The 15,305-nt window shown below is 48.2% G+C and overlaps 5 protein-coding genes and 1 pseudogene across 5 annotated transcripts, besides 14 other annotated features; all 6 read right to left on the bottom strand.

Annotated features, from left to right (window-relative positions):
* On the bottom strand, nucleotides 1-434 carry Tc00.1047053507011.269 (6-phosphogluconate dehydrogenase, decarboxylating; the record flags this gene model as incomplete). Its single annotated transcript, XM_812876.1, has 1 exon — nucleotides 1-434. A coding segment is annotated over one exon (434 nt), but the record flags the coding sequence as incomplete, so codon positions are not given.
* Nucleotides 1-14,542: a sequence feature (heterozygous, Esmeraldo-like haplotype).
* Nucleotides 579-617: a microsatellite.
* On the bottom strand, nucleotides 825-2,051 carry Tc00.1047053507011.260 (hypothetical protein, conserved; the record flags this gene model as incomplete). Its single annotated transcript, XM_812875.1, has 1 exon — nucleotides 825-2,051. The coding sequence occupies one exon, from the start codon at nucleotides 2,049-2,051 to the stop codon at nucleotides 825-827; it is 1,227 nt and encodes a 408-aa protein (XP_817968.1).
* Nucleotides 2,352-8,552, bottom strand: Tc00.1047053507011.250 (hypothetical protein, conserved; the record flags this gene model as incomplete). Its single annotated transcript, XM_812874.1, has 1 exon — nucleotides 2,352-8,552. One exon carries the CDS (start codon nucleotides 8,550-8,552, stop codon nucleotides 2,352-2,354), a length of 6,201 nt encoding a protein of 2,066 aa, XP_817967.1.
* Nucleotides 8,624-8,662: a microsatellite.
* Nucleotides 8,692-8,715: a microsatellite.
* Nucleotides 8,840-9,460, bottom strand: Tc00.1047053507011.240 (hypothetical protein, conserved; the record flags this gene model as incomplete). The annotated part of the gene is made up of 1 exon (XM_812873.1): nucleotides 8,840-9,460. The coding sequence occupies one exon, from the start codon at nucleotides 9,458-9,460 to the stop codon at nucleotides 8,840-8,842; it is 621 nt and encodes a 206-aa protein (XP_817966.1).
* Nucleotides 9,510-9,540: a microsatellite.
* Nucleotides 9,601-9,624: a microsatellite.
* Nucleotides 9,736-9,793: a sequence feature (T-rich).
* Nucleotides 9,858-9,881: a microsatellite.
* Nucleotides 10,042-10,075: a microsatellite.
* Nucleotides 10,204-10,223: a microsatellite.
* Nucleotides 10,279-10,310: a microsatellite.
* Tc00.1047053507011.230 lies at nucleotides 10,417-13,401 on the bottom strand (annotated as a pseudogene).
* Nucleotides 13,731-15,296, bottom strand: Tc00.1047053507011.210 (hypothetical protein, conserved; the record flags this gene model as incomplete). Its single annotated transcript, XM_812872.1, has 1 exon — nucleotides 13,731-15,296. The coding sequence occupies one exon, from the start codon at nucleotides 15,294-15,296 to the stop codon at nucleotides 13,731-13,733; it is 1,566 nt and encodes a 521-aa protein (XP_817965.1).
* Nucleotides 14,543-14,770: a sequence feature (haploid, Esmeraldo-like haplotype).
* Nucleotides 14,771-14,926: a sequence feature (areas merged during assembly that could not be assigned to a particular haplotype. This can correspond to areas where the two haplotypes were merged or to regions with more than two copies in the genome that were merged during assembly.).
* Nucleotides 14,927-15,305: part of a sequence feature (heterozygous, Esmeraldo-like haplotype) that runs on past the window's edge.

Below are 15,305 nucleotides of genomic sequence, written 5' to 3'. Positions count from 1 at the left end.
CCACCGGGAAAAAAGGCAGGGCCTTTTCGGGCGCCCTCTTCCCCACCGGAAATGCCCATTCCAAGAAAACGCAGACCTGCTGCCTCCAGTTGTTCGGCTCGGCGGGTCTGATCCTTGAAGTGAGCGTTACCCGTGTCCACAATAATGTCATCCTTCTCCAGAACGCCCTTTAATTGCTCAATCGTCGCGTCAGTAGCAGCGCCAGCCTGAACAAGAATAAATATCTTGCGCGGCTTTTTAATGGCCATAATAAAAGAATTCATCGTCTCATATGCCTTAAGATTTGCCGCAAAAGGAGCCGAGGCATGCTCTTTAATAAAACTCTCCGCCTTGGAGTATGTGCGATTGAATACCGCAACGTGAAACCCTTTCTCTGCAATGTTTAGTGCCAGGTTGGCACCCATGACACCAAGTCCAACAATGCCAACGTCCATTGAAACGTCGTCTTTATATTGTATCCCCACAGAAACAACCACAAACACAGACACAAACACAACCAACCTATAACAGTGAAATAACAATAAACAGAAACCTTTACACAGATCAGAAAAAAAGAAGAAAAAAAAAGTTTTAAACCCATTATTATTGCCATTATTATTATTATTATTATAATTATTTTCCCTATTCCCTCCTCACCCTCGGAAAGGGCAAGAATTTAAATGCATGTACTCTTTACTCGCAACGGAGAAACACAGCATCACACATGACCAAATTCAAATTGAGGCACAACAAGTCACTATATCGACCCGCATTTGTGAGAACCCAAAGACAAGACAAGAAAAAAACAATAACAGGGGCATCAGGGAAAACAAATATACGCGGAATTACACCCGGGACGCATCCGTCTGGTTGATTTTCATGATCATTCGAATCCTTTCTTGCTCCTTCTCAATCTTCGCAATAAGCCGCTTGCGACGTTTCCTTCGAATTAGCTCACGTCTGCTTCGGACCTTTGGTTGAGCAATTCGGTCGCACGAATCCTTCGCATCGCAACGCTCACCGACCAACTCCGTGACTTCTCGCCGTAATCGCCGTCTTTTTTCCGCTTCTCTCTGCAAGTACTCCTGCGTCTCATCGGCATCAGGGCCGTCAATGATGAGCACCAGCTGCCCTTTCTTGAGCATCATGTTTGCTTCCTGGCGTGAGTAGAAGGCAAGTAGTTTGACTGCAGTATCCGCATGCAGTGACTCGTTCATTTTGGTTAATTCGTGGGCAACAACAACGCGACGCCTTGGCAAAACCAAAGCTATGTCTTGCAGAACAAGCAATAATCGCCGAGGAATCTCGTAAAATAAACAGGGGTGATTCGCCTGCCGGACGGTATTTCGAAGAATGCGAAGGCGTGCCCCATGCGACTCCGGCAGCATGTTTCCAAAGAAGAACGATCCGTCACGAAGAGAACGCAAAGAAGATAATGAAGGACTTTCGGCTTGCATCGCCGTGGAAGACGACTTGTCGCTCTCGTACGGGGAGAAAGTGACGCCAGAAACTGCCAGTGCGCATGTCAATGCACATGGACCAGGCACTGCCGATACACGCACTCCTTCTGACTGCATCTCCCGAACTAACTCACTGCCCACGTCACCGACACATGGTGTCCCACTTGTACAAACCAGCGCCATGCTTCTCCCTCCTCTTAGTAGTTCCACAAGTTTGTCTTTGGATGCCGTACGATTGCTGCGGGAGTAATGAATAAGACGACCTTGAGCCTCAATATGGACCAATTCCAATAGTGTCTTGGTTGCTGGCCTATCCGTCGTAACAATGTAGTCAACCTGTTTAAGAACGTCAAGTGCACGAATAGAAAAGTCTTTCAAATTGCCAATAGGAACAGAGACAATGTGTAAAGTACCCGCATCAATTTTCGTTGGAGTCGTCAAAGGGTTAACGGCGTCGTCGGGGATGGTTCGTGTGTGGCGATACTTAAACGATCCCCAGCGCGGGGCACTAAACATCATGACGCAGCGCTTTTGCTGCATCTCCCCCTGGATCGGGCTGTTGCGTGCGGTGAGGCGCGAGACACACCGGGTAGCAAACCATCGAATTGCCATTGGCTCCCTCCACCTCACAGCCACCTTTTGCAAAAAAATCGCCCAAGAGAATAAAACCAGAATCCAAAAAAAAAGAAGCAAGATGACACACACACAAAACAACAACAAAAAATAATAGAAACATGGGTGATGATGACAATGATGATTATCATTATTGTTCAAAATTATCGATGCCTCCTCTGTGTTTGTCGATTCTTCTCCCTTTGTTTGGGAATTAAAAAAGAGCTTCCACCTCCACGTTTGTTGTTTGGTTATCGGTCGTTAATTCATTATCGTTCGCAGCCCACTGCCCCAACACCCCTACTGGTCGTCGGCAAACAGTGTGGCGTACACAGCTGCCACGCTGCCTCGCCACTCTGCCACACGGAGCAGCTCGTCGTACACCCCAAAGGTGGGGCTGCTGCCCCCCGCCTCGTGCATGACGGCTCCCACAAGGTACGCCAAGAGGGTGTTCTCCGCAAACATGTTTTCTGCTTCCTTTTCAAAAAGGACATCGCTCTCCTCCGAATCAGATTCGTTCGCTTCAACACCATTATTATTTTCGTCGTTGTGACCCAAAGGACTATTTCGTGAGACGTCAGCACCCAACAGGTACTGCTGCAAGAACTCGGCATCAAAAACCCGGCATTCACCGGATTGCCGGATACGAAACACCAGAGACAATACACAGGTCATGTGATCCAGCAGGAAATTTGCTGGTGATGTGAGTTGGGAAACCACACGACAGGACTCCAGACGAACATCATACGCGTCGTCAAAAAGAAGCCGAAGGAGAATCAGTAAGAATGCACACCGATGCTTCACAGCAGTCTCAGCTTCGTCGTCTTCTAAGCATAACAGCCCATCCTTTAATGCAGAAACGACTGCAGCACGGTTCCGCACATCAAAAAAGGGACGAGAGTAGTGTTCAAGTATCCTCAACAATGTCACACTGGAAGCACCGTGACGTACACAGCAACGACCGAGAAAGCAAATGGCCCAACTTTGAACCTCCGTGTTTTGCAAAGGTCGCTTTGATTGGGGGTCCATTCTGCAAAGAAGGTTCTCCTCCAGCGCCTTGCACAACGCTTCACAAGTTTCAGACCGTGGTCCACCATCACTGCCCAGCAAGACGAGGTACTCCAGATGGACACTCATATGCAAAATCCTCGTGCAAGGCAATCTCTGTAACAAAGAATCCTCCGACAGGTCCCGCAATAGCATCCGCAACGCCGCATGTACAGGATCACAGTGAAGACGCAATGTAAACTGCCGCATAGTTCGTTCAGACTCTTCACGTGGCCACCGTTTCTCCGCCGTGTGGTGGCTTACGTGATACATAAGGCACGATATGAGGTATTCCCCACTCTCGCTCGTAAATACCTGAGAAAGTGTATCCCATACCTGAGCATTCCCATTTAAGGAGGCCAATTTGTCATTTTCCTCTTCAGTACCCTCCGCCTCCTCCTTTGACAGCGAGAGAAGCCGAACCACAAGAAGAGCGAAAAGTGCGCCGTTTTCACAAACCGCAGCATGATCGTGTCGCGCCAACTCAAAAGACCGCGTGGGCGCACAGACTGCCCCGTAAACCACTGCTACTCCAAAACGCATCAAATTAACAATTGGAGCGGTATTATCCGCACACAACCCAAAGCTCTGAATGTAGTATAGAGCATCAGAGGCCAAACTCAAGAAGGTTACAGCGATTGTGGGACAATGTACACAAGCTTGGTACAGTTTTGAACTGGAAACAGCAAGGCTGGGCGCACCAAGACCCTCCACGATCAATCGATTAACAAGAAAAGCCACAGTAGCCGTCGCGCTACTATTCATGGCCTTTTTTCTCATATTACGGCGCAGCGTTCCCACATAAAAAGTATGAAATTGCTGCAGGTGAAGTAGTGCGCCGTGTACCGTGTTAAGGCCATTTTTTGATTGAAATAAATTGGATATAATTTCCGCAAGAAGCGTCTCCAGGTGGGAAGTAGGAACGAGTGAAGTTAGCGCAACAGCACTCGCGGCACGAACCATAAGGTTTTTAGATGAACCACAACGCATAATAGCCCGCACAATTCGAGAGGAATCCACATCCGCGTCTGCAGTTTGCTGAGATGTTGTCGCATTCGTGAAGAGATGTGGTGGGTCAGGGGTAACCATGGAGAGCATCTGCAGCAGCGGAAACACCCCGAGGCTGGGCAGAGGTGTCGTCGAACTCTTCACCAACTCCTCGTATGCAAAAGCGACACCACGAGGCGCCCGAACGGCAATGTCGTGCAGTGACGTGTTAACACCCACGCTACCAGTTGAGGGATGTTCCCCGACAAAACGGGGTAGCACAGCCGAAAAGAGCATCAAGGAGCTGTTCCGTATTCCCCAGCTGGGGTCATTAAACCCTTCAGCGGCTATCCAAAACGCTTCTTCCAAGTCCGCCACCGAACGCGAGGCAAAAATTTTATTTTCAAATATAAATTTCAAAACATTTAACGCATTTGAACGCTGACTACGGCACTTTTCTTCCGTTAAATGATGCTGGCAATCATCCCCACCAACGTGTGCTCCCCTCGCTACGCGCAGGAGAAGTTTCATGGCCCTTGGAAAAAGAAAGACAGGAACCGTCGGGTCTTCAGCCTCTAGAACTGCTAATATAGCGTGCGGTAAGCCTTGACTCCGCCGTAGCATCCGCGCAACACTTCTTGACGTGACGCCATCTGGACCCAGCAAAAAGTCAAGCATTTCCCAGGGGAGTGAGTGAAATGCAACATCACGTGAACGCAGAAGTGCGGCGGCAACTGTTTTAAGTGCCTCCCGTACTTTACGCATCACACCGTTGTGTTTTGTGCGAAGAAGAGACTCAATAAGGACGTAGCATATCTCACGAACTACCGGGAGAGAGAGATCCTCGACTTTCACAAGGTTCATCACGCGTTCCACGGCGGAGGCGGCCGTACGGATACTGAGCCATGTGTTGTTAACCACTGTGCGCATTTTATCTTCTGTGTAAGAACCATCCTTCTCAAAGACATGCCCACGACAATCCACCTCCACGTCACCATCGTCAACGCTGTTAACTGGTTCGCCGCCCACAATGGAAGAGCATGTCTGTAGCACCGCACTACAGCAAAGCAATAAATTGTTACATGCTTCGTAAAGAAGGTGAAAGTCACGTTTAATCTCCCACGCATTTGAAAGTAATGCCGCACAAAGAGAAATTATTCCATGCAATGGATGAAGCTGAAGAAATTCACATGCTCCTTTTGCTCCCAAGGCGCGTAGTTTTGAGAGTTTTTCCTTCAGCAACTTCATCTCACACTCCACATCCCTCACTCGTTTCTCACACTCGTGCGACGGATTCTCGGCTGCCGCCTGCTTTGCCGCGGGTGTGAAATGCGTCGCCAAAACGTACCAAAGAACTTCGCCCTCTGACTTCCGAAACGTTCGGGCGCGCAGCAGTTCGGCCTTGGCGGTACTTGCAGCCGTGGGGTTTCCCAGATGACGATGCGAGAAGATTGCGTCAGGGACGTGATTGCAGTAGATAATAAGAATGCTGTAGGCGGACAGGCGTGCTTTTTCCCAACCCTCCGAGAGGCACTCCAGCAGACCTTCAATGAGTGCCACGGGAAACAGCTGTTCTTTGAGCTTCCTCACATCTTCTTCAGAAAGAAATTCCAGGGCATTTCGAAGAAGACACGAATATATAGACATGGCCGCTACACGACGCTCGAGAGAAAGATTACGACACCAGTTTGCGTTCTCACCAATCTGTGGAACCAGACATCCAACCATTCGTACACAGTGATCAACCACCAATTCCTTGTACTGCTCGGCTGCCTCACTTCCAGCCATTCCCTTCTTTTGCCTGTTGTTTTGATTCCCGTAGCTATCCACAAGCCGACGCATCCATTTTTTATACACTTCCAAGAGATTGCGCATCGCTACGGAGTCTCCACCGCAATACATATTGCTGCTGATGTACCACTCCATCATACGGCATTGCCAAGCCTTCACAGTCTCTGCCTTTTTCGTGCTCAACACACAGAGACTCAACGCGGTGTAACGAAGTTCAGTTTCGTGCACCTGCAGACTCGCCAAAATGGCCTGAAATGTTTGACTCTTTGGTTGAAGGTAGGCACCAATATCTTTGCCGACGACACGCGCCCGATGAATGATTTCCACAACGCTTTGATTGACCCGAGAGGAATTATGTTTACCTTCCAGTGCTTGTGTCAGCTGCGAAAGCAAGATGGAGATGAACACTTCCTCTGATTTGAGACACGGCATGATCATGTGCGTCACTATGTTTGAGACACAAGCAGCCTCACTCAGATGTGGAGGTGCTGCGTAACCGGAAACAAGAAGGGACTTTACCAGTGGGTCAATGATACCTTGCATGAAAAGAACTTCTCTATGCGCGTCGGCGTTATCCGAGTTTCGGATAAGACTAGCTGCCTTTGCAAAAACATCGCCGGCAATATTTCCAACCTTGTGGTTGCACGCACCAGAAAGGAGCATTCGGCTGAAACAACAAAGTCCTTGGACTTCAGATATGGAAGCCGTTTCCTGTGAAAAATTCTCCTTCAGTACGGACAGAAACTGTGGCACGGGAAGAACGCTAAGTATTCCCAACAATGCGTGATATTTACCACGCCGTTCATTGGGTATACACAGAATACGTCGTAATGCCTCGGCGGTGTCAAAAATCTCTTCGTCCAGAACGTGTGTTTCAAAAGTTGAGGGAAACAACGCTGCACAGCGCCGAAGCGCGGCGTGAACAGAAAGGATCTCGTTATACGCATCGTAGAGTGGACCGGTTACCTGCAGAGTGTTGTCGTCCCACATCCCCATAATGATCTCCGTCGCGTGATTCAGTGTGCGGGTAAGCTTCGTGTTGCGTGCACACAAAGCCATGAGTTCCCGCTTTTGGGGTTCGGTCAATAATTTCCCTCCGTGTGGCCACTGCACATTTCTTTCTCTCACTTTACCTCTCCTTGTTTCATTCTCACTCGGTGGGTGCTCCAAAACCTCGGCAATACAATTAAGAAAGGAAGAAATATGCCGAACCACGCTGTCAATGGTTTGAATGGCCATGAATCGCGTGTCAGGTGCCTGAAGAGCCGAGCAATACGCCTCCGCCGCCGGCATGATGATATCATGCACCACCTCCAAAGCCTCCACTGAAGGTCCAGCGCCCGCAAGAGGAGTGATTGGCTTCAGTAGGATGCCAAGGGAGTCAACGTTACCGTGAATGGGTGTGGATAAGTGTGCCAGAAGACCCTTCAACAATGCAAAACGGCCATTGTTGGTGAGAGCACCAAGAATATTCCGCAGTGCACACAGTGCCTGAGGACGCTCGCTAGCCCTTCGATGGGGATCATCGGAGCAGATCAGCTCGACGCACTCCCTCACATCACTTTGCAGTAAGGATTCCGAGGTATACGCGACTCGCGTCACTCCTGGTTTCGCAGCAGCAGCATCCGTGGGCGGATCAAAGGTCCCACATTGTCGGCAGACCTCGAGAAGCAACCATGGGGCACATGTCCGTAAGGTCAACAGGGACGACACGAGCAATCCCGCCCCGTTCAGAACATCCTTTGGAAAAACAGGCGAAGAAAGCATCAAGACCGCGGAAGAAAAAAGTTTCCCCACGTCTTCTTTTAAATGGCAATGTGTGGTTCTGTCCCCGTTATTCCATACATCCTGCATCAGATGCAGGAACTTATGCGTATACGTTGTGATAACGCGAATACCATACCGCACATACGCCAAATCTTCACCCAAAATTGTCCCATTGGTGGCATTCTCAATCCCAACTTCACGACATTTCACAGAGGCATTCAGGACCATCCACTGCAGACTCTCCCCAAGAAGTGGAAGAACATCAAAAAACGTGCTAGCAAATACGCGTGGAAAAAGAGGCATGGCTACCACAGTCGTGCTATCAATGCAGTTTATCCAACTCATAACGGAATCCTTAAATCCCAATAGAGTGGCCTCACTCCCCAATCTGGCTGCAGCGTTGTCACCAAAAATGGTGGGCCGTCGCTCAGAAGTTCCAGACCCCCAACAACGAATGTGAGCGGCAGTGAATGCCGCACAGAAACAGGTCTCAAGATCCTCGTCTATCACGTACACAGTTCGAAGAAGTGTCGCAAGCGCACGGTGAAGGTATCGCACGGCGCAGTGAAGCATGAGAGGAAACACAAAGTGTGCCGCAAGTTTCTTCAAAAATACTCTGCACTCTGTGACACTCCTCTGGGCCATAAAAGTGTTTTCACGCAAGACACCAGTTATTTGCGAGATGCATCGCACCCGGTGCTCGGACGAGGTGACACTCGTCATATTCTCCACTTCCCGACACACAATGCTCGCTGCTTTGGGGGCAAAAGGCTGAAGAGATGTACTTGCCTTGCAAATGATGGGAATACCTCTCGTTAACTCCGTCAAGACACACTCGGGGAGAGGAATATATTCGGTCGTCCTTACACGGTGTTGCTGCATCCGCATCGCCGTGCTGTACTCGCTCATTGGTGGCGTGCGTCTTTTCCCTCGGCGCTACTAACAAAATTTGAAAACAAGAAACACGCACATACAGGCAAAAATAAATAAATTAAATAAATAAATAAATACATAAATAATAATAATAATAATCAAAGCTCATGTACGCAAAAAAAAAAAAAAAAAAAAAAAACAGTTCCCAGGAATAACAACAATTTTTACATCGAGAGGGATCGCACACCCAAACTGGATGCTTTTTTCCATGAATACAAATTGTATCCTTGCCACCGACTCTGTTTGCACTGCCTGAAGTACAATCACTCGTCCAAAAGACCCATACTATACTTCCACCGCCGCAGTGAATCCCCCGGCATTGCTACGGTGTCCTCCTTGGGCTTTTCTCGTAGCGGCCGTGGGTAATGCTGACTACAATCCTTTTGAGACGTCTTTTTCCCTTCAAAACGAGGTCGCATCGGCGGGCGGCACGCAAGCACCTCAAAGCGTGTGTACGGACCACGAGTTCTGAGTGTTAAAAGGGGCCCGTCGTAATACGGTGGAGGAAGGCCGCGGCGCCGTAGGTCGATGTCTGCGTCGTGCTTGGCAGAGCGGTACTGTTCGTATTCATGAACCAGCACTTCTTCTGCTTCCACTGGCAGCATTTCCAAAGGAATTCCTGTGAGTCTCACTTTCGGCGGCGATGGTGGCGGCTCCGGTCGCATGGGCCGAGAAACCGCTCCGTATTGACGCCGCCGCTCCTCCTCCGTGCAGTGAAAAAGTTTGAACTGCCGGACCCGACTTTCTTCCTCGCGAATGAGAGCATCAACGGCGTCATCGTCGTCCAGTACCTCCATGCAGCGGACCACGGCTGCAAGGTGTCGAGGTGGAAGGCAACGATCACCACACCACACTCCGCCCACGCTCACTCGCGTCGCCAGCATTTTGTCAAAAGTAACATAAATTACAAGAAAGTAAGAAAATAGGGAAATGAAAAAAAAAAAAAAAAAAAAAAAAAAATAAATTATTCGATGTGTGCAGCAGCAAACCCCTAGAGCGCGTCCGTTAGAAGAACAACAAACAGCACCGCCACCACCACCACCACCACAAACAACAAAAAGCGACATCAGCGGAAAAAGCGGCATTCATACAGACAGAGAAACAAGCCAAAGAAAAAATCAAACAAACACATAAACCCCCCACACCCTCCCAGAAGAAAAAAAAAAAAAACAAAAACAAAAACAAAAACAAAACAAAACAAAACAAAAAAAAAAGCAGCAACCGTGAGTTGCCAGGAATAGTCATAAACAAAATCAAGTCCACATTCCCCAATGGTCATGCAAAAAAAAAAAAAAAAAAAAAAAATTTGTTTGTTTGTTTCGCTCCTTCCATAGCTGATTGTTTTCGTTTTCCCTTCCATTTCCGCTTCCGGAGAAGGCCCTCATTCCCCCAATATTCTCCACTATTCCTGTCTTCTACACCCTTCAGACCAATGACAAAGAGTAGACACAACGGAAACTATCAGAAAAAAAAAAAAAAAAAAAGAAAAAAAAAGAAAATCAAAAACAAATGGTGTACAAAAGATAGACCGATGGAGTGTTCACGGTGTGAAGTTGCGGATAATAGAAGAAAATCATGTCTTCCTTCCCACTCCCATCGTCAACGTCTTTTTTCATTCTTCCCCTCATTTTTTTTTTTTTTTTTTTTGCGTGTGTGTTTATGTTTATGTGCTTGTCGCCCACCTCCTCATTCGCCTTTTCCCATATATATATAGATATATATAGATATATTTATGCTTCCTTACTTTGCATACACTGCCCACCCCCATTCAATCGATGCAAACCGAGTCAATGGTAGCAACAAAACAAACAAACAAATAAATAAAGAGTTGTCTACGATTTTAATCATCATCATCGTCCTCAATGAGTGGACCGTGGCGCATAAAGTACGAATCCTGAATAATTTCCACTTCTTCATCGTCATCTTCGTCATTTGTGGAGATCAACGGGGCAGAAGGCAACGTCGACGGGGTACCGGCAAAGGAAGCGGCACGGGGCTTCACGACAGAGCCTGGAGTAGGCAAACTATCCCACAGTGTGCCGTCCACAAACCGACGAAGCACCGATACATCCATTGCAGGTGTGTCAGTCATGGGCAGCAATTCCTTTGGGGCTGTGCAGTGCGTAGCAAAGGTCTCAAAGCTTCCTTGATGTTCCGTCACGTTTAACTCGGTCACAAGTTCAAGAAGCTGACTGCGAATATTTTTATGGAGCCGCTCAACATCAAAGAGACGATCGTGCTTCTTCAGGATAAGAAGAAACTTTGTTTTCAAGATGGGATGGGAAAGAGTCCGAAGTGCTTGCATACAACTCAGCGCCAGATTTATTTTCTCCCGAAAATCAAGAATTTGTGCAGCCTCTTCAATAGAAACCATGAAACGTTTCATCTGACGGTTACATGAGACACCAAAATATACAACGCGTCCTTTATCAGTTATCACGGGCTTAGAGTATTCCACATATGGATAAAGCAGCAGGAGCGAGGCAAAAAAATACGGTGTGTGAATGAGCGAAAAGAGTCCGGCAAGAATATTGGTGCTATTTTTAAGAATCACCGGGATCAGAATCCTACCGGTGTCCCACTTGATCGATGACGGAATATAATTGTGTGGCATCAGGCGTTTGGATGTGCGAACAAAAGCCATGGAGGCATACCGATCCTTTTCGTTGAGATGCCCAGCGTCGCGAATGAAGGCTGCACGTCGCGCCAAGGCAACGGCCTGCAGAAATAAAAATATGGTCGAATTCTCCTGCACAGAAGTTGACACGTCTTCCAAGAGCTCTAAAGTATCAAAGCGATCCAAAAATACGTAATTTGTCAGTTGCTCCCTTATATATTTCATTAATCCTTCTATTTTGACAAATTTAAACTCCTGTACAAGGATGGTGTTAAGAAACTCTGCCGTGGACTCTCCTCGGGCACGTAGTTTTAGCCACTCAATAAAGACAAGGGTGTCGGCAAGGAGATCACTGTGCCGCGCAATGTCACCGGCGTATTTTTCGCGGCTCCACGTTGTAGCTTCATTCCATGGGACACTGCTGTAGGTTAACGGGGTAATCGAACGGAAAGGCAATGCAGCCACACTACCAATCGCTACTGCGGCTTCACCAAGGCCGACATTGCAGCCTCCTATAATAAAGGACGCAATGTCCAGATCCACGGGAAGACGGGCAGACATTTCCCCCAAAAAAGTCATTGCAAGACTCTGTGGACTGGCTATCACGCATTTTTCAGCAAGATTGTGCATCACTTGTTCGGCAGTCTCAGTAGGAATAGCTGGAAGAAGAGCCGCCACTTCACCCATGGGGAGATTCAGACGAGCACAATGAACGAATGCATCCTCCACGCTGAATACATCAGGAAAAGACTTGGCATCCTCATGAAAAGCTGCAGAAACATCTTCCGGGTACAAAGAAAAGTAACAGCATCCTTTTTTCCCTTCGAGAAGCGACAAACGTTCTGCACGTTCAACTTTTGTCTCCCATTCGGTTGTGCTAGCAGCCATAAAACTTTCGGATCGGTGTTGTGCTGCTGGACGACGAATGGTACCAATATCGAGCACCATGGTGTATTCATTATCCATATCCAGAGCGTGACGCACATGATTCATCACATATACACGATGCTTCGTCTTTTCTGTCTCTTCGGTGCCTTGAAGTCCCGAGTAAATGCACAAATCTCTATATGGGCCTCTGGAAGAGCAACCAAAACCTCGCGCGCCTCCGCCGTGAAGACGACGATGGCCTGTGGTTTTTCATTTCCCCTCACGATACACGACACCACTTCCGCTGAAATCTTTGCTGTGTAGTCGATGAGCCTCCTTGTGGGAGGTGGAAAAATTCCAGACCCATCTTTCTCCATTTCCATCATTTCCTTCTCAACTAAAGCACACGTTTCACCATAAGAAAACTCCGTTACATGTTCCACCGCCGTTTCAATAAAAGCGACTTTAAGATCTTGAAACATGCTTTCAATTTCACTTCGATCTGTCCTCTCCGGCGTCAAAACAAGCCGTACAGAGCAAGAGGAATCGGTTCTACTTCGCAGCCATTGACCAAATGCCTTCACAAAAAATGAAAGTAACTGAGTCGTATTAAAAAACCCGGGTACCACCACGTGTGAAAAGGGGGCCATGCTCTGAAGCTTCGTCAGGTAAAGTAATGCCATTTCCGCGCTCGTTACCCATAATGGAGTTGACTCAGTACCCTCAAACGTTTGACCGCAAAATTCACCCGTCGCAGCCTTTTCACCATCGACGACCAAAGAACTCAAATACGTTTTAACAGAACTCACCTCAAAATATTTGGGTACCACCACCAGCACCTTTGCTTGCGGTACGAAAGCCGAAAGGGCCACTGCAAGGGTTAAAGCCTCTTGAGGCCTGTGGACAACCACAACATTGTTGTCTGTAATCTTCTCAAGACCCACAGGATTTTTGGGTGATACCAGCATGTCTTTTTGCGCCGTAAACGCATTTTCTAACTTCAATAACGCTTCTGCATTGCTAACCTGTGGTTGACGAGTTGTGGTTCGCACTTGCTTCGTCCTTCCCACCATGATTCCCTTACCAATGTGTTGGATGGCCTCCATATCAAACTGGAGAACATTAGCCTCTGTTGTTGTGGGTTTTTTGACAACATTGGTGATTGCGTCAGGGTCAAATGGATGGGCGGCGTTCGGGTCGCTTATAATTGTAGTACCCTCTCCAAATGCCTGCAGTGAGGCGGGAGACATGGCGCTTCCTGGCGTTAGGACCTTTGGGGCGATCGCGGGGGATGAAGTAACTTTTCCCCCTTTTCGTCCATGACGGAGAACAGTTGCCATTTTTTGTTGTTATCCGTGTGCTAGAGAGGTGGGGTGGGCGGTGACGTATTTTTTTTTTTTTTCCTTTGGCCGTTGACTACCGGGACTAGCGGAATTTTTTTTCCTATTTCCTTTTGTTTCCTCTTCAACGTCGTGTCGTCGTTTTCCTTTTTTTTTTTTTTTTTTCCCGGCAAAAACAACAAAACAAAAAAAAAAGAGACAGGCGGAGAAATAATAATAACACGTCCTTGCGGTCGTGTCAACACCTCAGACATGTACATAAAAGAACAACAACAACAAATAATAATAACAAATGTGGAAAAAGCGAGCAGGAAAATTTCCATGAATAAATTACTGCCGCATGATGGTTGTCACCCAAAAACCACTACGAACATCCGACTCCGTCTCTTCCACATTTCGCCTCCACACAACGCGTGCTCGCTCCTTTGAGGCTGCCTGAATGATTTCCTTCGCAAATGTTTCCCATGAAGAGCCAAGCTGGGCCCCACAGTTGGGCGCTGTGTCGGCATCAACCGCCTCATTGTCACTTTCATCGCCTTCTTCTTCGCTTTGTCCACTACGCGCCTGCTTCAACACAAGATACTCTCGACGACGAACAACGTCCTGAAAATTGACACGCAGATGCGCGGTGATAGAAGTTGAGATATGTTTGACCTCGCGACGCAAGACAGCCGCCGAGGCCTCCCTCAGTTCCGGGTGTAAAAATTGCAGATATTTGAGGAGGCAATTTACTTCCGCTGCCGCATCGTAGTGATGGTCAAGGTTCTCGTCTGGCAAGAGAATGTGGTTAAAATGCACCTGTTCCCGCACACGTGCATTAAAGAAGAAAAAGCAATTCTCTACTTGAGCGACTTTGTACGGCACCCGATGGGCTCCCCGTGGGACCACCAGACGCCCTTCTGTGCTTGTCGGACGGGTCCAAATGGGGAGAAGGATGTCTCCACGCAGATAATTCACAGTGCCATCGGGGCCTATCAAACTCGAATTTACCTTACGACTAATGTCACCAAATCCAATTTTTTTATGTGTGTACGGCAATCGGAACTTCAGCATGCTGTACTCACCCTGAAGAATTTGGCACCAACACTCTTGCGCCCGCATATTCTCCGCCACATGATCCTCAAAGTTGGGGAGGTTGACGCTCCCAGAACGGATATCGGAGACAAACATCAGCGGCTTGCTTCGCTCCATACCAACGTAGCAAAGAAGCTCAAAGCCAAAGGGAAGATCCAACCGCGGTTCGTACATGGATGGGATATCCTCCGTGCCACGGGCCACATCAATCGTTCCAACGATGCTCTGAAGCTTTTGGTGGATTTCTTTCTTTGTTGACCACGCACCGTCCACGGCGACACAACGGTAAACGGTTCCCAGCCCAGGAAGCACCTCCAAAAGACGGCGCGCATTAATGCCATAGGCTGTCACGTTTGTGAAAAATTCGTTACGAAGATAAAAATTCGGTCGTGACTCCAGCACGGGCCGATCAAATCTTCCCGGATCCACAAGTTCCCAGGTGTGTCGACTCTGAAACAGTTCGTCAAGAAATGCAAGATGAGTTCCAGGGGCTGACCCTGCGTACACAATGTGATAAGACACATTCGGCCGAGCATATAGGGAGAGGAGCTGAATCTCAGAAAGTAAGAGTTTCCGCTGGCCCCAATGAATAGCCGCCTTTACGTCCTTGCTGCGGGAACGATACGACTCAGCGGGGAATTCAGAATCCATCACCGTTGGGAATGGCAGCATCGAGGGATAGTGGTACACAGTGCGGGGAGACAGCGTGGTTGACGGGATGCCGGCGGCCCCGCTCGATGCCTCCCCACTGTCTTTCGGTGCGTTCCCATGGGAAGCTGCATCGGCTTCACGTGGCCGCTTCTTAAAGAGACCTGCGTACATTGGCACGCC

The sequence above is a fragment of the Trypanosoma cruzi genome, genomic scaffold (genome assembly GCF_000209065.1).
Source record: "Trypanosoma cruzi strain CL Brener 1047053516851 genomic scaffold, whole genome shotgun sequence".
Lineage (NCBI taxonomy): Eukaryota > Euglenozoa > Kinetoplastea > Trypanosomatida > Trypanosomatidae > Trypanosoma > Trypanosoma cruzi.
Note: the sequence above shows the minus strand (reverse complement) of the source record. Positions and strands in the feature narration are given on the sequence as shown.